This window comes from Neoarius graeffei, chromosome 14 (assembly GCF_027579695.1).
Source record: "Neoarius graeffei isolate fNeoGra1 chromosome 14, fNeoGra1.pri, whole genome shotgun sequence".
In the NCBI taxonomy this organism is placed as follows: domain Eukaryota; kingdom Metazoa; phylum Chordata; class Actinopteri; order Siluriformes; family Ariidae; genus Neoarius; species Neoarius graeffei.
In genome coordinates, this window is record NC_083582.1 from 11,854,083 (window position 1) to 11,878,874 (window position 24,792).

A 24,792-nucleotide genomic window follows, 5' to 3' on the forward strand; every position below is an offset into this window, starting at 1 on the left:
CCGTGGCCGGCAAGGGCCTTTCTGTGTGGAGTTTGCATGTTCTCCCCGTGTCCGCGTGGGTTTCCTCCGGGTGCTCCGGTTTCCCCCACAGTCCAAAGACATGCAGGTTAGGTTAACTGGTGACTCTAAATTGACCGTAGGTGTGAATGAGAGTGTGAATGGTTGTCTGTGTCTATGTGTCAGCCCTGTGATGACCTGGCGACTTGTCCAGGGTGTACCCCGCCTTTCGCCCGTAGTCAGCTGGGATAGGCTCCAGCTTGCCTGCGACCCTGTAGAAGGATAAAGCGGCTAGAGATAATGAGATGAGATGAGATCTCTTAACGCTAGTTTTGCTCTCAGATTAGATTAGCAAAGCAAGCTAATTGTACTAGCTACATACGCTCACCAGAGGCACCAGGGACATCTGATACTAATTTTCCAAGTTTTATTTTTCTTTGTAAAGCCTCTATAGACATATAATGATAAGGAGAGGTAGAATGGGATAAGATGAAACCGTGTTTATATGTTTTTTATTCGGGTTATATCAGAGACCATTGTACGCTGAGGACACATACAAAGGCCTTTGGTCAGCATGGTTTAATTAAAAACCACCTCTAATCCGGACACTGTGTGTGTGTTATGTTGTATTACACTGCATGAGTATTCTATGGATTTATTTTTATCATCCTGGTCTTTATGTGTCAAACAAATTCTCAGTAAAGTGAATTTTTATGACGTCAGGCGACACACTGTCGCGATCGAGTTTGACGTCATCAGCTTGTCCTGCCCGCCCCCGCCTCGCGCTCCGTCCGGTGCGGTAGTGATGTCCCGGTGCTCGCGCGCCGCAGCAGAGACCCGCGCGACCTTCAGCCGGTACAGTCGCTGTTCTTTTACCACCGCCGTTATTCTCATCTTTCCGGTGCGTTCTTGATTTTTCCATTGTGTCCTTCTCTCTCTCTCTCTCTCTCTCTCTCTCTCTGTGTGCGTGTGAATGTGCGCGCGCATGTGTGTTTAGAGGAGGGGTTTCTTTTCAGTGCACGCGCTGTACGGCAATGCAGGCTTCATCACGGCGCGCGCTCGCGCTTCCGTTCCTAATGTCACAGCAGCGCGCGCTGGGACCGATTTTATTCTTATTTTGTTGCCTTTTTTTAATATAATTCTGTTTTTTTTTATTTTTCTGGCTCTTAGAAGATCCACTTTCAGAAAGAAAATTATTGTCGTCTTGTTAACTTGTGCATCAGTGTTTATCACCAACGTGTGATCTTTAATGGTGTTTTATGATAAAGTTCTGAGATAAACATATTTCCTACATTACCCATAATGCAGTTCAACTACCTGCTGAAGTAGCGCAGGTGGATTTAGTCCTTGTTTCATCTCTGCTTAAAGAGGGTGATGCAGCGGCGCTTTAGTGCTTTAAGCCAGTATCTCACTGGGCTGCGACTAGTTGGAGACACAACATTTGCGATAAAATATGCAAATTAGCGACAATTTTCATTAGGGCTGTGCTCGTTTGCCATCAGTTGCTCACGATATCGTACCATATATATCGCGATATATCGAGTTAAACGATGTCTTTAATGTATTGTAAGCAGAGGGCGCGAATACGTCTGATCTCATCTCATTATCTGTAGCCGCTTTATCCTGTTCTACAGGGTCGCAGGCAAGCTGGAGCCTATCCCAGCTGACTACGGGAGAAAGGCGGGGTACACCCTGGACAAGTCGCCAGGTCATCACAGGGCTGACACATAGACACAGGCAACCATTCACACTCACATTCACACCTACGGTCAATTTAGAGTCACCAGTTAACCTAACCTGCATGTCTTTGGACTGTGGGGGAAACCAGAGCACCCGGAGGAAACCCACGCGGACACGGGGAGAACATGCAAACTCCACACAGAAGGGCCCTCGCCGGCCACGGGGCTCGAACCCAGACCTTCTTGTTGTGAGACGACAGCGCTAACCACTACACCACCGTGCCGCCCCGCACGAATACGTTTGGCGCCAAAATTATTCAATCAATGAGTCTCGAGACGAGGCCATGGAGACATGCGTGACGTAATTAGCGGCTTGCAGCGTCTGTAGCAGAGCACATTGAAGCAGAGCGCCTAATTTCTAGTGCGCATGCCCTGAGTAACTGGAAGCGCCATTTGTAAATAAAAACGTTTTTGTTTGGAACAGGTTGCAAGCATGAATTTCCGTCGATTTCTGGCATGAAACATGCTTTAAATCAAGTGAAAATTGATGAAAAACCTGCTACAGAACCGGGAGATATACATGAAATATGTCATGGAATTTTCGATTTTCAAGTGAGTAAATGATATTGTATCGTACCCCCGAAAATCGTGCATGATCGAGTATCGCGAGCTGTGAGCATAGCCCTAATTTTCACTTGGAATCACACTGAATTGATATTCGCATATTTTATCACAATTGTTGTGCCTCCAACTAGTCGCAGGCTGTCGCAGCCCGGCTTTCCCTCGGCAGGCAAGGAAGTAGAGGAAGCCTCACGGAAACTGACTCGAGAAGGGTTCGCGACAGCTTTGCGACACCAGCGATGCATTTGTGGCTATTTTGAGAGAAATGTTGTCACGCAAATTTTTTGAACATGTTCAAAATTTCAGCGACGAAGGAGCGACACTTTGCGACTCATGCGAGGAAATTGAGAAGCCCCGCAAATGCTTCAAGACACTTTTGAAACTCTCTCGCGAATGACGTTCGCAATTTGTCGCAAGCTGTCGCAGCCCAGTGAGATACTAGCCTTAGTCTGTCACCTCTTCATCTGTACACTGATGAAACAGATCGGCTTCCAGAGCTTCGTCTTTCACCGCCAACACCATCATGCTCATCAGCTCTTAGATCACTAACTAGCCAAGCCGAGTCTGTGTCGGAGCTGCGTTGCATTCTGGGACTTCTAAGTTCATCATTCGCACCAACGTCTTCACTACTTCTACACTGGATTTCTCATTAATATGACACTGGAAAATGGTGAGCGAGGAAGGAAGTTATCACTCATGTTTGAGACCAGTGAAATTTTTCTCCCGTTAACTAACTGAGTCCTCCTGTGAGCAGGACATGACTGCTAACTTCCCTCAGAAAGAACGCAGGAAACACTGCACCAACCAACAAATCAGGAGCAGAATCACTAATCACATACATTTCAATATAAAGGGGTCTACACAGAACCTTTGAGGACAAACGATAGAATGGTTAAGATGCAAGATTTAAGACTGTAGCTTGACTTAGCTAAGAATCCTTAGCATATATTAACCACATTTCCAGAAAAGTTGGAATATTTTGCAAAATGCAATAAAAACTGATTTGTTAATTCACGTGAACCCTTATTTCACTGATAAAAATACAAAGAAAAGCTTTTCAATAGTTTTACTGATCAACTTAATTGTATTTTGTAAATGTAAAGGAAGTTAGAATTTGATGCCTGCAACACACTCAAAACATGCTATGACAGAGGCATAATTACCATTGTATTACATCACCTTCAGTTTCACAGTTTCAGATTGTATTTATCAATGCAACGGTGGACTGTGTTAAGTGACAGCGGTTTTCTGAAGAACTACTGAGCCCACGTGGTTTTATTCATCCCATTAGCATGACGGTTTGTTAGGTAGTGCCGCCTGAGGGCTCAAAGTTCACACCCATTCAACAGTAGTTTCCAACCTCACCCTTTACACACTGAGATGTCTCTGAATTCCCTGAACCTTTTCACAATATTATGTACTATAGATTTTGAAAGACCTAAAATCTTGCACTGAGATGTTCTTTTTGAATTGACTAACAATTCTCTCACGAATTCTGGCACAAAGCAGTGAGCCACACCCCATCCTTGCTTGCTAAGATTGAGCCTTTGGTGCTGCTCTTTTTATACCCAGTCATGTTAACAATTAAGCTGCTTATTGTGGAATCTTCCAAAATGGTGTTACTTGAATATCCGATAAACTTTTCAGTCTTATTTTGCCTCTGTCCCAACTTTTATTGAGTGTGTTCAAAGTCAAAGTCCTTCCTGCACCATTGATGGCGGCGCCGATCTCCGTTTCGTAGCCCTTGGCCTCTCGTCTATATTACATAGCTAGGGTTACAGTGGGGGGCTAGTCCTTTGATAACCGCGAGATAACCCCATTCGCATCTCTATTGGAGCGTGCCTTGCCAGATGGCAGTAGGTACCATTTTTATGATGACCTTTGGTATGACCCGACTGCGAGTAGAACTTGCAATCTCCTGATCGAGAGGCAGACACGCTAACCACTATGCCACTGAGTGTCACAGGCATCAAATTCTAACTTCATTTATATTTACAAAATACAGTTAAGTTGGTCAGTAAAACTATTGAAAATCTTTTGTTTACTTTTGTCAGTTAAATAAAGAGTCACGTGAATTAACAAACCACAGATTTTTGTTTTTATTGCATTTTGGAAAATGTCGCAACTTTTTTGTAAATGTGGTTAGTAAGACGTAGGATTAAAAAACCCACCACATTTGTGTAAAATACCTTCCACTACTCAGTCAAGTGAGAGCACCAACATTAGCCTGATTTTGGTGTGACAGTGTTATAGAATATCAGATTGGTCATAAATTAGCTCAGAATTTCAAAATTGGGTGGGGCTAAACTGTTCAAATGCTAAATTTGTGTGACTTTAGCCAAGAATTCTTTTGTCTTTGCTCTACACTGAAGATATTTGGGTTTGAGCTCAAAAGATGAAGATGAGACAATAGAAATCAGAAATAATGGCTTTCATTTACTTATATTCAAATATTCAGCATTTCTACTTCTGTGCGTGTTTTCCCCCAAGTCATTTATGAAAACAGAATTCCCGAGTTACACGTCTGAACCAGAGAATAGTCTAACTGACTACACACCAGCTCGAGTGTTCATGATGAAGTGTACTGCAGAGGTGGGTTTTTTAGGAACACTAGATTTCTAGATTTTTTTTTTGCTGTAAAATAAGTAAAGACTATTAAAATGATTCAATCTTTTATTTTTTAAATAATTTAAAGAAAAAATGAATTAATTTCCTATTTAAGTGTGTGGCAAGAAAAGCAAATATAGGTGCAAGCGGCGATCATCAGGGTTCAAGCACCTTCAGCAAATCCTTCTCCCCCAATGACCAGTTCTTGCCAAGTTACCTAAAACAATACAAAGTCTGTAGATTAATATACTTCTCAGGTTTTGTGAAGATTGCTCACAAATCAGTACAGAGTAGCAGAACAATGCAGCACACTACATTTTAGCTCAGTTGGCTCCTAAGAAACAGCTACAGTGGAGGAAATAATTATTTGATCCCTTGCTGATTTTGTAAGTTTGCCCACTGGCAAAGATATGAACAGTCTATAATTTTAAGGGTAGGTTTATTTTAACAGTGAGAGATAGAATATCGAACAGAAAATCCAGAAAATCACATTTTATAAAATATTGATTTGCATTTCCTTGAGTGAAGTAAGTATTTGATCCCCTACCAACCATTAAGAGTTCTGGCTCCCACAGACCACTTAGACACTCCTAATCAACTCGTTACCTGCATTAAAGACAGTTGTCTTAAATTGACACCTGTATAAAAGACACCTGTCCACAGAATCAATCGATCAGTCTCCAACCTTTCCAACATGGGCAAGACCAAAGAGCTATCTAAGGATGTCAGGGACAAGATTGTAGAGCTGGACTGGGCTACAAAACCATAAGCAAGAAGCTGGGTGAGAAGGAGACAACTGTTGGTGCAATAGTTCGAAAATGGAAGAAATACAAAATGACCATCAATCGACCTCGGTCTGGGGCCCGCAAGATCTCACCTCGTGGGGTATCAATGATCACGAGAAAGGTGAGAGATCAGCCTAGAACTACACGGGAGGAGCTTCTTAATGATCTTAAGGCAGCTGGGACCACAGTCAACAAGAAAACCATTGGTAACACATTATGCCATAATGGATTAAAATCCTGCAGTGCCTGCAAGGTTCCCCTGCTCAAGAAGGCACATGCGCAGGCCCGTCTGAAGTTTGCCAATGAACACCTGAATTATTGAGAGTGATTGGGAGAAGGTGCTGTGGTCAGATGAGACCAAAACCGAGCTCTTTGGCATTAACTCAATTCGCCGTGTTTGGAGGAAGAAAAATGCTGACTATGACCCGAAGAACACCATCCCCACTGTCAAGCATGGAGGTGGAAACATGCTTTGGGGGTGTTTCTCTGCTAAGGGCACAAGACTACTTCACCGCATCAACGGAAGAATGGACGCGGCCATGTACCTTAAAATCCTGAGTGACAACCTCCTTCCCTCTGCCAGGACACTGAAAATGGGTCGTGGATGGGTCTTCCAGCACGACAATGACCCAAAACCTACAGCCAAGGCAACAAAGGAGTGGCTCAAGAAGAAGCACATTAAGGTCACGGAGTGGCCTAGCCAGTCTCCGGACCTTAATCCTATAGAAAACCTATGGAGGGAGCTGAAGCTCCGAGTTGCGAAGTGACAGCCTCAAAACCTTAATGATCTAGAGATGATCTGCAAAGAGGAGTGGACCAAAATTCCTCCTGACATGTGCGCAAACCTGGTCATCGACTACAAGAAAGGTCTGACTGCTGTGCTTGCCAACAAGGGTTTTGCCACCAAATACTAAGTCTTGTTTGCTAGAGGGTTCAAATACTTATTTCACTCAAAGAAATGCAAATCAGTTTATATCTTTTATATGAAGTTATTTTCTGGATTTTCTTTTTGATGTTTTGTCTCTCACAGTTAAAATAAACCTAGTATTAAAATTATAGAATGTTCATTTCTTTGTCAGTGGACAAACTTACAAAATCAGCAAAGGATCAAATAATTATTTCCTCCACTGTATTTGAACTTAACTCCGCCTCCCATTGACATCCAATAACCCCAAGCCTGAAGATGCCTTTCGGAATTATACAACCAGTTCTACATTACAGCTGTTTCAGGACTTGTAGTTCCTGAGAAACAACTATTTGAACTTAGCCCCACCTCCTATGTATGATCACATCCCAAACTTTCCATATGGCCTCAGAATGGTTTCCTGTATATACCTTAATGAGTTAAAACTGTTAAGCCCCACCTCAGAAGATTTGACTGGCGTATAACAGCCATGTTGGTTACAAATGTCCACAACTTTTTGATAATTATTAACTTTCAGACTCTGCTGAGGATTTTAACATTGTATTTGTGAATATTGGCCAAAAATCTTGGGACGGGTTTGGCAAGATAAATTTTGCCTGTAATGCAAATTATCACAAATTTGAATAAGCTAAATGATCCCAGTTGCAATTTTTTAATATATTGAGAAAAAAAATGCTAAAAAAGCAATTTGATGGTGCACTTTATTTTCCAACAAATATTGTTTATATTTCTGTACGCACAAACATGAATAGCGGTGGCCAATTTGAGTGAGAATGCATCAGATAGTAGCAGGTCCCATCCTGAATCTACAACTCCAAATCAGAAAAAGTTGGGACGGTGTGGAAAATGCAAATGAAAAAGAAATCAGTGATTTCTAAATATACTTTGACTTGTATTTCATTGCAGACAGAATGAACCCAAGATATTTTACGTTTTGTGGGTCAACTTTATTTCATTTGTTAAAGGGGAACAGAGGGCAATATATAGAGTAAATATAACAATAAAACACACATTAACGAACCTTATTCAAGACTTACAAAAGTTTTTTGTTCTAAGGTTGGAAACAGGGGTTAAATTGGGATTGGTTATGTGGGGGGGCTCTGCCTCGTACCCGCCCCTGCCCCCGCCGCCCTGCCCCAATATACTTTTTGGAAAATAACCCTCTAATTTGATAACCATATCATATTGCACAGAGATATACACCTTATCTGTGTGTTGTAGGCCTATGTGTGTCTTGTAGTGCCCCCCTACACATTATGGCAGTTTGAATGTAGATTGGTTGGCCAATGTAACAGATTGTACAGGTTGTTGTACATTGGTTTGAAGGAAATGATTAGTGGGGGGTCTGGGGGTCCTCCCCCAGAAGTTTTTTATTATCATACATGTTATTTGCTGAATTCTGGTGCATTTTAATAAGTTGTTAGCTGACTTTACAGAGGTAGGTTGAGCAATATCATGTTAAATCTTGTCACATGCCTACAGGTGAAAAATGTGAAGGAGAAATGTTCAGTGAGAAAATTTGAAGGCTTGCACAATCTTAAACCAAAACAGTTGATTTATTTTGGAGGATAAATGTTAAATATGCCAAAACACTGTCAGTCAAATTGTCAATCAAATATATTCATGCAGTGAATGCAACCAAATACAAACAACACTATAACATTGGAAGCATTTATTATTATTGTTATTATTATGTATTCAATTATTTATTTGGCATGTGGTGCTTTTTGTATTGTCTAGAACATACATAAGATGAGCATATTATAGCAGCAAAATAGAAGCACAATCATTTGAATGCAGCAAAAGTTTTGCTGCATTCAAATGATTGTGCTTCTATTTTGCTGCTATAATATGCTCATCTTATGTATGTTCTAGACAATACAAAAAGCACCACATGCCAAATAAATAATTGAATACATAATAATAATAATAATTACACTAATAATATTAACAATAAATAATAATAAATTAACATTAAATTAAATATTAACAATAAATAATAAAACACTAATAATATTAACAATACAGTGGACATAATCATTTTGTTTATGTTTGCCAAAGGTAGCTAACTTGAGACAACGTTAGGCTCAACTTTTGGTCAATCTCAGTAGCTAACTTTAACTGACATCTCCCCCTTCCCCCTGGCTAATTTCTGTCGATAACTGGGGACTATGGAAATTGAACTCGCCAAATGCACAGACAGTTCGTTCAAGCACCTCTGATGGATTAGGATCGTATGCAGGTAAAAGGGGAGACGGTGTACGGAGAAAATTATAAACAAGTCACAACGCTGAAACACAAGCCCAAAAACCCGCAAACCACGACTTCTGATTTTTTTTTAAAGCGAGCTCACAAAAAAAGAAACCCCAAAGTCGCTTATAAAAAGCAGAATTGGCAACCCACGCAGTGTTCCAGAAACCAGAATCTCTGATCGCAAGTTCTGTTCTAAATAGCTTTGACAGGTCGTCTTGTTATCAGGAAAACTATGATCTATCTCATAAAAGTCATGGGTTTATTGATTAATAAAATGATATTTAATTATTCAGAACTGAAAATCGTGAAAAGGGTTTGTTGCTTTTGATGTGTGCGTGATCATATGCCATCCGCTCCGAGCTTATGTGCCGGGGCTCAGCCCCGGACAGCCCCGGCCCAATTTAACCCCTGGTTGGAAAGATATAGTGTTTTGAAAGTAGCTCGAGCAAACTATTTCCGCAGTTTGAACAGCCCGCCATGATATTAATTTTATCCAATCAGAATGCACGTTCATTTTCTCTGCGTAACACTCATGACGTATGTATGTGCCCAGTTGTGTTGGCTCATTGAGGTTGGGAATAGCACGTGTGAATCGGAAAGTAGGATGAATTGTAAGTGATCGGCTACACAATGCCACAGTGTGTTGCTTTCGGGTGTAATAACAGGACCGATGGAAAGCATAACGATCCTCCAGACGTGTCTTTTGCGGGATCTCTTCGTATGATTCGACAGAGCTGTCGCTTTCACTTGATGGGTCCGACGCCATGATTACACGCTTCTCTCCTAGTGCAGTGGGTAGGGCTGACGTCACGGTCTTTTAAAAATGGTGACTCTTGTGCCGTTTAGCGTACCGACTATTATATTTACAATTACCAAGATATTTCGTTGTTTTCTAGTGTATATACATTTGATAGAATACTTAAGAATACGTTACTTTGTCACATCAGCAACTGTATATATTATATTTGGTACCCCTTTAATATACATCCATACCTGTGTTTCAGACTTGCAACACATTCCAAAACAAGTTGGGATGGGTCAATTTAAGGCTAGTAATGAGGTAAAACAATTAAATAATGATGTGATTTGAAACAGGTGATGTCACCAGATGACTGTAATCATGATTTGGTACAAAATCAGTATCCAGGAAAGCCCTAGTCTTTGAGGAGTAAAGATGGGCTGATGATCTCCAGTTTGTCAACAAATGCATGAGAAAATTATTGAAATGTTTAAAAACAATGTTTCTCAAAGAAAGATAGGAAGGGATTTGGATATTTCACCCTCTACGGCGCATAATATCATTAAACTACCCAAGGAATCTGGAGGAATTTCAGTGTGTAAAGGGCAAAGGGCTCAAGCCTAATCTGAAAACCCGTGATCTCCGATCCCTCAGATAGCACTGCATCAAGAACCGTCATTCAGCTTTAGCTGATAGAACCACATGGGCTTGGGATTACTTTGGCAAACCTTTGTCAAGCCACAATACAGAGTTACATCCACAAACACCAGTTAAAATTTTACTGTGCAAAAAGGAAGCCTTATGTTAACTGTGTCCAGAAATGCTGTCGACTTCTCTGGGCTCGGAGGCATCTGGGATGGACCATCACACAGTGGAAACATGTATTGTGGTCAGACAAATCAGTATTCCAGGTTTTTTTTGGAAGAAATGGATGTTGTGCGCCAGAGCAAAGATGTAAAGAACCATCTGGACTGTTACCAGGAACAAGCCCAAAAGCCAGGGTGCATCATGGTATGGGGTTGTCAGTGCTCTTGGCAAAGGTAACTTACACCAGTGGTTCTTAACTGGAACAGTCTTGGGACCCACAATTTTCCATGGTCATTAGGTCGCGACCCAATTTTTTTAGCGTTCAAGTCAATTTAATGTAATTCTCAAAATATAACCATAATATGTAATAATAACATTATTATTATTATTATTATTATTATTATACCTGTGTTTGCATCTGCATGGCCATTATATGCTGTATAATTATAGTATCATTCGATAGCGGTATTGTCTTCAACTTATTTGCCGCTGCTTCATTGACCATCTCCGTGACCATATCCATAGCAGCAGGTAAGATGAGGTCTTCTGCTATGGTGTGAGGTTTCTTGGCCTTCGCTATCCGATGAGCTACGTGGTAAGACGCACGGAGTGCCTGCACTTATGTGGAGCATGTTGCTGTTAGCCGCATTTGCAAAGCCCTCAGTTCTTGGCGCCGTCTTTCAAAATACTCAACTGGTTTATCTTTGACCATCGGGTGTTTTGTGTCCAGGTGACGTTTCAGTTTCAACGGCTTCATGCTCTCATGTGCAAGTGTCTCACCACATACCACACAGATGGGTTTCTGTACCATTTTGTCCTCAACACAACTAAATCCATATTTCAAATATTCGGGGTCGTACCATCATTTCGACATGTCGTTCACCGCTCAAATGACTAGCACGCACGTTATGTCGCATAAACATTCTGCGTCTATGCCAACAGATGACACGGAGCTGGAATCGTCTATCAAAATAAGAGTTGTAAATTGTCGCAGAAAAAAGTTGCACTTTTTTTTTAATGAATCAATGAATTAGCATTTTTTTTACACCACAGCTCCGCAACCCACCCGGGACCCCTCCGCGACCCACTTTTGGGTCGCGACCCACCAGTTAAGAAACACTGACTTACACTTCTCTGATGGAGCATTAATGCAGAAAAGTACACCGAGATTTCGGAGCAACATATGCTGCCTTCAGGACGATGTCTTTTCCAGGCAGATTTCAACAAGACAATGCAAAACCACATTCTGCACACATTACAAAGGCGTGGCTGTGGAAGAAGAGGGTGTGTCCCCAATAGAGAATGTGTGGGGAATTTAGAAATGGAAACTATGACAACAACAACCCCATACTGTTCCACACCGTAAGACCTGTTTACAGGAAGAATGGGACAAAATAACACCTGAAACACTTCATCACTTGGTGTCTTCAGTCCCTAAACATCTTTTAAGTATTGTGAGGAATGGCAACATTATAAAGTGGTAAGTGCTTTACCGTACCAACTTTTTTTGAAATGTGTTGCAAGAATCAAAATTGATATATGTTATTGTTTTGAGTGCAATACAGGTCAAACATTATTTATAAATCATTGTTTTCTGTTTTAATTTAAATTTCAACATACCATACCAACTTTTTCTGATTTAGGGTTGTACCCTACAGGTTTTGAGACGATAGTCCATGTTAACCCTGTTAAACACCTGCTTAAAACTGATTAGCTGATGGCAGCCATGTTTTTTTTTATTAATTAGGGCATAGTCAAAAATCCACTTACACATTAGCACATAGATGCAGCATACCAAATATCAGCTTGATGCAACTTATAGTTCCTGAGAAACTGTTATCTCACCTTAGCTCCTCTCCTACATATGATCACACCCCAAACTTTGTACATGACACCCAAATCTTGTCTTCTTTGCCTTTCAGGTTTTATGTGAATCCATACAAGCACTCATGAATTACATCTGTTTATATAAATGTAATCTATAGGTGCTAAAGAAGGCAACTGGACTTGCTTGAAATTCTTGATGTTTCACCTCTCATCCGAAAGCCTTCTTTAGTTCTGTCTGACTAGTGGGGAGTTTCAGGTATTTATCATCTTGTGGACCAAAAGCAACCCTAAGGAGAGTTGTTGAGGTCACATGGGTCGTTGACACTCTCAGGCCCTGTCCACACGGCAACGGATTCAGGTGAATCCGATACAGTTGTTTATCGTTTAGGCCTGGCGTCCACACGGCACCGGCGTTTTGGGTGCCCCAAAATGCAATCTTTTGAGAACGGGTTCCAGAGTGGAAAGATCTGGCAATGTTGCCGTTGCGAAGTCATCTAGATGAGTAGAATGGATTTGTTTATGATGACGTCACAACCACATGACTGTCAGTGCTTCACGCCGGGTAGAAGTGTAACGAACTCGATGCGAGTTGTCAACAAATCCTATAACTTGGTTCATGAAACGCGCTTAAAAATATTTTCACTGTGAATATTTATTGTGTAATGGTGCAAAGTGAGAGAGAGAGAGAGAAAATAGCCCTTAGGGCAGAGTCAATCCCGCCAGCAAAAATAGGGAAAAAAAGGAGCGATCTCACCTCTTCAGATGTTGGTTTAAGTCCTACAATACATTCCTCAAAAAGGGCGTAGAACAACAAATTAATCCATCAACGTGTAGCATTCAATTTATTCCGGACCATTAAAGACGCCGCCTTCCGCGTAGAATCATACGTCATCCTCGCCGCCATATTGGATAGGTCAAAGCGGAGAATAAAGATGCCTCATTCATGTGCTGCGTTTAACTGTACCAACAGGTTTACCGTCCAAACGAGATCACATGGGATTACCTTTCACAGCTGAGACTGGAAAAATACTTTTCATTGTATTTGGTCATTATAACGTAATTTTACGAACAGATTTTCCTGACTTTGTGGCTAATATGAAGTCTCGCACATAATAGTTTATGCGCATGCGTCCTTACTTCTTCTATTGTTCTGGTGTCTCCGAAGGGACTGTCTTACAGTGCCCCTAGAGGTGTGGCATGTGTATTGCATCGTTTTCAGCAAGCGTTGCGTTGCCATATGGACCTGATATTTTACTGATCGTTGCCCATTTGGATGCGATATTTTTTTAAATAACATCTCGTTGCCGTTGTCGTGTGGATGTAGCCTCAGGCTACATCCACACGACAACGGCAACGAGATGTTATTTAAAAATATATCGCGTCCAAATGGGCAACGATCAGTAAAATATCAGGTCCATATGGCAACGCAATGCTTGCTGAAAACGATGCAATACACATGCCACACCTCTAGGGGCGCTGTAAGACGGTCCCTTCGGAGACACCAGAACAATAGAAGAAGTAAGGATGCATATTAGCCACAAAGTCAGGAAAATCTGTTTGTAAAATTACATTATAATGACCAAATACAATGAAAAGTATTTTTCCAGTCTCACCTGTGAAAGGTAATCCCATGTGATCTCGTTTGGATGGCAAACCTGTTGGTACAGTTAAACGCAGCTAATCTTTATTCTCCGCTTTGACCTCTCCAAAATGGCGGCGAGGATGACGTATGATTCTACGCGGAAGGCGGTGTCTTTAATGGTCTGGAATAAATTGAATGCTAATTAAATAATGATTAATTTGCTCCTCTACGCCCTTTTTGAGGAATGTATTGTAGGACTTAAACCCACATCTGAAGAGGTGAGATTGCTCTTTTTTTCTCTATTTTTGCTGGCGGGATTGACTCTCTCTCTCTCACTTTGCACCATTACACAATAAATATTCACAGTGAAAATATTTTGTAAGCGCGTTTCATGAACCAAGTTATAGGATTTGTTGACAACTCGCATCGCAATGAGAAGATCATTGGCACTACTGGTGTTAAGAATCAGACCATTTCATAAATGAATATTTTTCTGTAGAGCTGCAGTGTTTGTACAATTGCATGTTTTTGCTTCACTATTACTGTCACTATTCTGCTTCTTGCATTACTACTGTGAACTAACACTGAACATAATAATAATAATAATAATAATAATAATAATATCTAAGCTCGTGTTTCACTCTCACTAGTGCTCTGTAAGGCTTTTTCCTGGTGATATTCGTTACACTTCTACCCGGCGTGAAGCACTCACAGTCATGTGGTTGTGACGTCATCGTAAACAAATCCGTTTTACTCATCCAGACGACTTCACAACGGCAACGTTGCCAGATCTTTCCACTCTGGAACCCGTTCTCAAAAAGATTGCGTTTTGGGCACCCAAAACGCCGGTGCCGTGTGGACGCCAGGCCTAAACGATAAGCAATTGTATCGGAGTCACCTGAATCCGTTGCCGTGTGGACAGGGCCTCAGTCATCCTGTAGGACCACTGGAGGCCGGGCGTGAACGATGTTAGCAGCCGAAAGGGTCGTTAGGGTGATCTGTGGGTTGTTGGCTCTCTCTGCCATCATGTGAGTTGTGGAAGTCAGCTGAGTCTTGGTGTGACTGTGTATTCAGTTTTCTGGGAAGTGTGCCAAGGACTGCATTGTAAGTGGCTGATAAGTGGTGTCTCAGACCACCTCCTCTGTTCAGTGATGGTCGTTCCAGGTTGACGAAGATGATTTCTTTTACTCCTCTTTCAAACCACTGGTCTTTTCTGGCTAAAATGCGTACATTGCAGTCCTGAAATGAGTGTCCTTTGTTATTGAGATGAAGCTAGACTGCAGAGTCCTGGCCTGAGGAACTGGCTCTCCTGTGTTGAGCCATGCACTTGTGAAGCAGTTGTTTCGTTTCCCCAATGTACAGGGCTGTGCATTCCTCACTGCATTGAATCGTTTACACTACCTTGTACGCTCTCAATCTCCGGAATACCGATTAGTGCTACACCTGTTCCCCATCTCACACAATCACCACTGTGTTTATAAGGATTGTAGTTTGCACTTACCAACTGTGACTTTACCAAGCCTTTTGTTATTGTGCTAATACTCTGGTTTTTGACTTTATTTGTACTTTATCTTTGCCTCTGATATTCTGTTTGCTTCTTGCCTGACCATTGCCTGGTCTTTGACCTTGATATTGTGTCACAATTTGGATTTGTTTGCCAGTTTGTCTTAAGAAACTCTGCCACTTTTTCTTCTGTCTGTCACTTGCGTTTCTGACACTCCCTTAGTCCATTGTCATGCTCCTGATCAGGGAGTGTTAGAGCAGAAATAAAAGCTAAAATTTGCAGTTTGCAATCTCAAATGCATTGGTCTTCACTGTGTCTTTTGCTACCGTAACCGTATTTTTGGCCTAAATGACACGAAACACTACGGTGCATGTTATAAAGTGTGTTGACAGTAACTGGTTAAGAACATTTCCTTTTTTTTTTTTTTTAATCCTGACTGAATGTGCAGTGGGTGATACCAAACTTACCCACACACTAACTGGTGTGCTGTTATTGAGAATTAGGCAAGACCTGATGACTAATCATAGTTCAGAGTTCAGCAGTAGCCTGGGATGAACTCAGTAAACTGAATAAATTGTTGGCAAATTATACGCCTCAGATAAGCTTCACCCATTGGCTCACTGCCACACCCTGCACGGGGGGGGACTGCATTCATTGGAGTTTAACGCATCCATTAATTGGAATACTCTCACTTTGCTCATCCCACATCATTCCTGTCAATTTTGCAATAATTGTATGTCTAAGTTCGTTCTGTATCTTTGTGTGTGTGTGTGTGTGTGTACCGGAAGTTTCAGCAGCTTACCTGTGGAATTTTGATTTTTGATACAGGTACAGTAAGAACAAGAATTGTTTTGGCTTCTTTGGCTGTCCCTTTGTGTGTATGTGCTTTATTTATTTATTTATGAAGGTACTTTTCAGTAATCCTAATGCACTGTTTGTGTTTACAGCATTTCATCTCTTCTATTCTTTTTTTTAATGTAAACTCTGTCTTTTTAATTATTTTTTTTGTGGTTCTTGGATTGTGCCATCATTTTGCTAAGCATTTCAGAGTGCATGTTTATTCCGCATCATTCTCCTGTCATTTGTCTTTTCAACTCCTTCATAGAGAAAGGTTGGTGCAGGAATTTCTTTGCGCATCGTTATTCTCTTGTCTGTTGTTTTTGTCTAATTTTTGGCGGAAATATGAACATATCCAGCTTTACAGTGTATGACTTTTAGTTTGAATTTGCTGGCACAGAAAAAAATCAGTCGTGAAAGAATTATTTGATCATGAATTGTTTGAGGTCTAATGCTTTTTTTTTGTAGAAACTGTGAAACATTTCCGCAAACTCTGACATTTTAACTGTTGATCTGCCGCTTAAACTGGTTGAACGTGTCTGTTCTTTGTGGTACAGGAAAGCAAGCAGTGTTTTTAATCACTGAGTAATTATCATTACCATAAAAATGTTTTTTCATTTGGTATCTTTGACACGTCATTGTAAACATGTTGCGGGTTTTTTTTAATGTCAATATTATCAGCTGCCTTTCTCCTTCGGCCAAATAAAGTGCTGTTTTTACCATTATGCGGCTTCTATAATAAATCTATGTACCTGATGTGAGTTACGTAATTTTGTATTGTTAGTTTAATCAAACGTCAAGTTCTAGACAAGAACACCAACCAAAACATTATTAATGTTAGATAGAGGGAAGGGGGCGGAGCTTCCAGGAAGTGTAAATTCATTTCAGACAGTTCAAATCACCAACACAACTGTCAGTCGTTCCAGATTTATATGTCAGTTGGCTCAGCTGCTGTTTTTACTCGAGTGAAAAGGTGCTTAGGTGATTATCAGATTCCTGAGTGATAAGCTGTAGCCGTGTACGCCACTATCAGAAATCTAAGTTACATGAAACAAATAAAAGTCGGCATAAAGGTCAGGGTACAATGGCGTGAAATATGACCTCAGGCTCACTTTGAAGTGTTTGAGTTTATGTGAGCATGAGCTGATTTCCAGATCATGGAGATTAATGATAATGTGAGGAGAATGTAGTGATTTCATTTCTTCACTGTAGAATGTGACATGGAGTAGAACGACTAATAATCTTAAAAGATTGAAAAACCACAAAACTGGCTTTAGTATATTTTCAAGGTTAATGGTCATTCCATAATATTTTTTGTCCTTTTATTTGTGCAGAGAAGAAAACCAGCAGCATGGCCGCCTGCTTCCTATTTGTCTTCGATTTTGACGAGACGCTGATCGCCGAGAACAGTGACGACTCAGTGATCCGTGCTGCGCCGTTACAGAAGCTCCCCACATCCCTGATCGAGCATCGCTGCCCCGGATCCTTCTTGGAGTACTCGCAGCGCATCATGACATTCCTGAACAAGAGCGGCGCCACTGAGGATGCCATCCGGGCCGCAATTGAGCAAATCCCATCGTCTCCGGGCATAGCAGCAATTCTTGACTTCTTGTTGGCTCGGGACGACTTTGAGTGTGTCATCATCTCTGATGCTAACTCGTACTTTATCGAGACTTGGTTAGGACACATTGGTGCTCACAAACTTTTCACTAAGGTTTTTACCAACCCATCAGAATTTGACACAAACGGATGCCTCATCTTGCGCCCTTTCCACTCCCACTCGTGCCCTAAGTGCCCAAAAAACATGTGCAAGCAGGTTATCCTGAGAGACTACATGAGTAAAAGGGTGAAAGAGCAAGGGGAACCTTTCCAAAATGTTTTTTATATGGGGGATGGAGAAAATGACATTTGTCCCACATTAGCGTTGGGACAAAATGATACAGTTTTCCCAAGGAGAGATTTCCAGATGCACAAGATCATTCAGGATCTGCACAAAACGCAGCCAGGTGTGTATAAACCCGCGATAGTGCCCTGGGAACGAGGCGAAGATGTAGTGGACTTCCTGAAGAAGGCCTTATAGTAGAAGTAAACTTCTAGAGCAGAAGAGGACAAAGAATGAAAGAGTTTTAAAAAAGGAGTAAGAAGAGAGATTAAATTACAGACAGATACGTAATACACGAACCAGCACCTGAGACTTGATTAGCCTTGCATGAGCCTCACTAATAATACACCGCCCTAGAATAAACAATATCCCCATGCAGAAAGATGGCAAGTGTGTCTCGGCTGAATGCCAGTCTCATGACTGAACAAGGCAAAAAGGAAGCATTCTGGGAAGAGTAACGTTAAACCTCTGTCAAAGGTTAAATGAGGTTTCACAGTGCTGTACAGTATTACTCGGAGACATGGCTAACAGCCAAAGACACATACACACATCTCTTGTGTATGCTAATTATCACCATGTGCTGTTATAGACATGTTATAGATGTGATACAGACGTGTTATAGACATTATAATGTTACAGACGTGACACAGACATATTATAGATGTGTTACAGACACATAGAGGTGACAGACATGTTAGACATGTTACAGACGTTATAGATGTGATACAGATGTTAGACATGTTAGAGACGCTACAGACATAGATGTGTTACAGACATGTTATAGATGTGACAGATGTTAGACATGTAATAGACATGTTACAGACATTATAGACGTAACACATTAGACATGCTATAGACATGTTAGACATTCATAGTCATGTTATAAACTTGATACAGACATGTTATAGACATGATACATGTTACAGACGTGATACAGACACATTACAGACATGATACAGGGATGTTATAGATGTGATACATGTTACAGACATGTTATAGATGTGATACAGACATGTTAGACATGTTTTAGACATGATACAGACGTTACAGACATGTTATAGACATAGACGTGATAGACATGTTAGACATGTTATGACGTTACAGACATGTTACAGACATGATATGGACATGTTACATATGTGTTACAGATATGTTATAGACATGATACAGACATGTTATAGATGTGATACAGACATGTTATAGACATGATAGACATGTTACAGACATGTTATAGACATGATACAGACATGATATGGACATGTTACAGACATGTTATAGATGTGATACAGACATGCTAGACATGTAATTGACATGTTACAGATGTTACAGATATGTTTTAAATGTGATAGACATGTTCGCGTGAAGCCAAGCATGTAAGACAAATCAAGCAATTTTCAATTTTCTCACTGATTAGTGCATTATTTAATGTTTTTAATTAGAGGCAATATATAATTATTACTATATGATAGCTCAGAACAAAAACACACTGAGCAGGCCATGCCCAGAAGCACAAACTACAAATAACTTATCACTTGCTAGTGTAAACGCTGGTTTAAATCCTTATATATACTGTTTCATCATGGATTTTAATGTATTTCTGGTGGTCTGTAATTGTAGTTTAATGGAATATCCTGTTCCTAATCTTCTCTTGTGGTTTAACTTATTTTATTCTGATGGCAATTATCTACTCATGAGAGCAGGCCCTACTGGGGTTTAGTGGTGTTTAATAGTAACCAATATAATTCCTTATGGAAACCTGTAGGAGTCTGATGTAAACCTTTAAGCTCCATTATGTGAAACCATTAGAGATTTTTCGGATGGATTGCAGTGGGGTTTTTTTCACTCAGAGTCATGCTGTTATATTCATGTCTTATTTGGAGTTTTGCAGGAGTTTTATCATTTTATCTCATCTTGTGATTCCTGTCATTTATTCATTTATTTATTTATTTGATTTTAAAATCTTAATTTCGTACTCTCATTTTTTTTCTGTCTCCTGTCATTTTTCAGTGGTTCACCACATGTTACTTTGACGTGTTGTTTTGTCTTGCTTTTTTCTCAACCTTTCTTGTTGTTCTCATCTTATTTTGTTTTTCATCACATTTGGAGCTTTCTTCTACTGTCTGTTCTTTTCCTCATGTTTTTTAATGTCATCTTGTGTTCCCTGTCATTTATTTATGATAGTTTTTTTATTTCTTGATCTCATTCTTTTGCTGTTTCCTCCCATTTTCATTGACTCATCTCACGTTTCCTTATTGTGTGTTGTTTTCTTTTGTTTCTTCTTGTTCAGTCTCGTTGTTCTTCATCTTATCTTGCCTTTTACTTATCTTGTTACGTCTAGTGGCTTATCTATTCTCACATAGTTTCAGTTTTCTTTCCCTCATCTCACTTTTCCTCCTCTTTTTTTTATTCGTCTCATCTTTCCACTTGAACTCCTTATACTGACTCTGTAAGCAGAATAAACTACAGATGCTCTGATTATATTTTTAATGAAAACCTTATTTAAGATTCTTTTCAGTAATCTTTCAAGTCTTCATCATCTGTTTTGAAACCAAAGTAACTGTTTCATAAGAATAATAAGAATCTGTATTATTTTAATCATAATTCAGTTCATAACATCTAATCATGGATTGTGAAGCCATTATGTCAAAGCATGAAAGAACAATTATGTGTGTATTAAAGTATTTATTGTACACTTATCATATATTGTTGATTGAATATTGTATTGACCTTCAGGTGAAAATTTAAACATTCAGCATGACCTTTTGGGAGGCAGGCGACTGAGAGGGTGTTTAGTGCCACCTTGTGGTGGTGTATATGTCAAGTCAAGTCAAGTTTATTTGTATAGTGCTGTTAACAATAGACATTGTCGCAAAGCAGCTTTACAGAATTTGAATGACTTAAAACATGAGCTAATTTTATCCCTAATCTATCCCCAATGAGCAAGCCTGTGGTGACAATGGCAAGGAAAAACTCCCTCAGACGACATGAGGAAGAAACCTCGAGAGGAACCAGACTCAAAAGGGAACCCATCCTCATTTGGGCAACAACAAACAGCATGACTATAACATTAACAGTTTTAACATGAAGACAGTTTCGTTGATGTTGTAACTCTTCATTGATGGAAACTTGAGTACAAAACTGTTCATGACAACTGCAGTCCTAAAGTTAGCAAGTCAACTGTAGTCCTCAGCCATAAAAGCATTACTGTAAGAGTCCAGAGCATCCTCCAGGTATAACCCTCAACTGTCCTCATGGGGCCATCCTCCACAGGAGCGATGCGATAAAACTCCAACCAGACACAGGGCACCAGGATGGATCAAGCAGGTCCGAGGAACAGAAGAGGCCAGCATCTCAATCCCAGGACCAACATGTAACTCAGAAGAGGGACAGATGGGGGGGGAGAGAAAACAGGTTGTTAGGTATGCCCTAAAAAAATGTATATGGTGTATGTGGTGGTGTATGCCATTAAAAAAAATTTATATATATATATATATATATAGGTCTGTCTCAGAAACTGGGTACTGTGGGGGTACCCCACTAAATATACTCACAGTCAATAAACTATACGGTTTTGAATGGTGATGTTGGTTTTAATTTGAAATAAAATGATGAAAGAAATAATACAGATAAAACTAAATCTTTGATGTGAATACTCTTCAGGATTTGGCAAAAATTCTGCAAATTGGCAGCTTGATCTGGACATGATAAATGGTTGACTACATTGCATTCCTTTAAAAAGGTTGTAGTCCACTGAAAAGTCTACAGTTATCACTAATTGTATTTTAAGTTGTAACTTTATACACCTAAGGATTGGTGCGCTCACAGAATAATCATAACCGTAATAAAACATCATGCAAAATATTTGATCACCGTCGTAACTCCATTTTCCGCAGACCCAAAACCAATACGATCATGTGTTTTGATCTAAACGGAAAGCCTCAGGGTCGAAGTCACTACCTCACCAAAAGTAGGAACTTCAAATCACTACGCCATATAAAAATGTAGTTATAAATCTACGATTTTGTTTTTTAAAATGAAAGCTGAAATTTAGGTATAGAATATGTTTCTTACAGAATATGCTACGATGGTAGCTGGTCTTGTATGAATTTCTGAGCTATAAAATGAGTTGTGGTCTATTTTTTACCGTAGCATGTTATTTGTGTGCGGGGAAGGACACACAGTAACAATTTGCATGTGTAGAATGGAATTTTCCACTCCAACAGTTAGAAGTTGATTGTGCTTCCATTTACGGTCTTTCTGTTACGCGGGTGATCTGTTCGGACGTTATCACTGAAAAGGTGAGTTTTGACAGTTTTATTTTGTTTTAGTCTTGCGGTATAAGGCAATAGAATGTTTCTTTTTCATCTTACTTTCATAGTTCGTAGTGTTTGCGTATTTTTGGCCAATATTTTGCAACCATGGTCAATTTAGATCGAACTTTTGATAGAACCTAAGGCCAGTCATTTTGCCCCGCCCCCGCCTCGTGCTCTGTCCGGTGCAGTAGTGATGTCCCGTTGCTCACGCGCCACAGCAGAGACCCACGCGACCTTCAGCCGGTACAGTCGCTGTTCTTTTACCACCGCCGTTATTCTCATCTTTCCGGTGTGTTCTTGATCTTTCCATTGTGTCCTATTTCGCCATATCAAATCCCCAAAATGTATCATATTATTCATATTTAAGTGAATAATCAATTCAGTCATCATAACTTGGCATTTTTAACCCAAGCAATAAAAAAGAGGAAATGTATTCAGTATTTTCACTAATCTGTGAAGGAAGGGCTTTAATTCTTCATGATGTAGTTATTAGGATGCAGTGCTGCAGCACAGCAACCTATGGGCTCCCCTAGGGGAGCCCATAGGTTGCAGTGCAAAGCACTGCAACTATTGTTCTTCTACGTATTTCTTCTTCTTCTTCTTCTTCTTCTTCTTCTTCTTATTCCTACGCAAATTTCGATTTCGAATAACTCAATAACCGTACGTTGCACACAGACAAACAATATATCAAAACGTGCGGCTCGATCGGACTCACTATGCTATTACTTTTCTCTACAGAATACGATTTTTTCGCGACATAGTCGCGAACAAATCGCCCCAAAAAAACCCATTCATTTCTATGGAATTAATTTAAAAAAAAGCACTTTTTCAAACATCCGCTGCTCTGGCATGCTTTCACCTAGAGACGTGATTCAAACTCTAAAACGTAGGAAAACTTCTCCTCTGTGGATCTGGCATTCAACTTTTCTGCTAGGTTCTACACTTTCGGATCAGTCCCGGCTCAAACGCCATGTGGGTTCCGGGAGAAAATCCGGCTTTTGAATGGGTGTCTATTGCGTTACACACCAGTGAAGCTCGTTAACTTAGATTGTAGACAGCTTGAAAAAAAAGCTCAAACTTTCTCGCTTAAATTGTGTTTTCAGCCACAAATTTCACTCTACAGACATGATTTTCTCAAAAGTAGTAGGAAAACTTGTCCTGATTCACACAGTGTGTCTACCTAAACGATAGGATTTACAGTTTTTGAATGAGAAGCCTCAAACTGAGAAGAGGGCAGCCGAGAGGCTTCATTGACACCCATTATAAACGGGACAGAAAAGTCACTCATTTCTAAATCGCTCTAGTGTCCTTAATTTTAACACTACAGACAAAAAAATACATCATTTTATTCAGGAGACTCTTCTAGCGCTCACTGTGAAAGAATTTTGTGAATAGCTGCTTCCGTTGTCGAGTTATTTGTCATTGTTCGAGGCCTGGTCCTTCATAAAAAACAGTAGAAAACTCCAGCCCTTGTGTGTCTTAGCTCATTGACACCCATTATAAAAGTGACAGAAAAGTCTCTCATTTTTAACACTACAGACAAAAAATTACATCAGTCTATTCAGGAGACCCTTCTAGCGCTCACTGTGAAAGAATTTTGTGAATTTCTTTTTTTTGTGAAAAAAAAACAGCCTCAGTTGGCATGACACTTCACCTTAGCCGCCCACTTTATTAGGAACACTTCTGTTCGTACATACAAACTACAAACACTCTTCTTAGAGTTTAGAGTTTATTTTATTTTTAAAAGGGACAGTGCACAAATTAAACATTATCCTTGTGGTAAGGACAGATGTCTGTCCCAGGTTATAGCAGTACATGCTAATTTCCGCCTGTAGTCACTTTGTTTATACTCTTGAATAGCTCTTCTTCATGACGGCTGCTGTCTCAAGCACACACATAATCATTGCATTGAAACATCATTGCAGGTCACACATTCACGGCCAGCGAACATGCATGACCGAATTGCTTCGCGCACTGTATCCTCTCACAATTTCCCCCGGGGAATTGTCCGGTCTAGTTTTATATGTAAATCAATTTTACAAAAGCATTTGAATTGTAATCAAAAAAAATTTCCACAGTGGAGGCCAGATAAAGCAAGATACTATCTTTATTCTTATTAAACATGACAAAAGAAACATTGAGTGTTAGGTAAATGCAAAAAAAAAAAAAGTCAAATTAGAAAATGTATTTTTTGACCATCATGTCCCAAATGAGAGACCAGTTTCTGAGACGGACCTATATATACTGTATATATATATATATATATATATATATATATATATATATATATATATATATATATATAAAATGTAGTTACTGGAAGCTTGGTTTAGTTCCTGCTCTCCATCAGGTACAAAAAGAAAATCACTGACAGTGCCAGCACTTTATGGAAATTATAGCTGCATATTTAAATCTACACTCAGTAACTTTCTCT

General features: G+C 40.0%; 1 protein-coding gene across 5 annotated transcripts; it reads left to right on the plus strand.

Annotated features, from left to right (window-relative positions):
- Positions 1-786: 786 nt before the first annotated feature.
- Positions 787-20,504, plus strand: LOC132897969 (probable phosphatase phospho1). 5 transcript variants are annotated; one of them, XM_060939285.1, is made up of 2 exons: positions 787-852; positions 17,498-20,503. In XM_060939285.1, exon 2 carries the CDS (start codon positions 17,515-17,517, stop codon positions 18,241-18,243), a length of 729 nt encoding a protein of 242 aa, XP_060795268.1. In that variant the 5' UTR covers positions 787-852; positions 17,498-17,514; the 3' UTR covers positions 18,244-20,503. The 5 variants fall into 5 exon arrangements, with proteins under 5 accessions (XP_060795268.1, XP_060795266.1, XP_060795267.1 ...); XM_060939283.1 differs by lacking the exon at positions 787-852 and adding an exon at positions 11,633-11,893; XM_060939284.1 differs by lacking the exon at positions 787-852 and adding an exon at positions 16,049-16,154.
- Positions 20,505-24,792: the final 4,288 nt, after the last annotated feature.

Excerpts from the sequence above, each read along its gene's own strand:
- LOC132897969 (XM_060939282.1), top strand. The coding sequence starts at position 16,380 with ATGTTTATTCCGCATCATTCTCCTGTCATTTGTCTTTTCAACTCCTTC. Across the intron at positions 16,438-17,497 it reads CAACTCCTTCATAGAGAAAG|AGAAGAAAACCAGCAGCATG; the intron begins GTTGGTGCAGGA and ends TTATTTGTGCAG.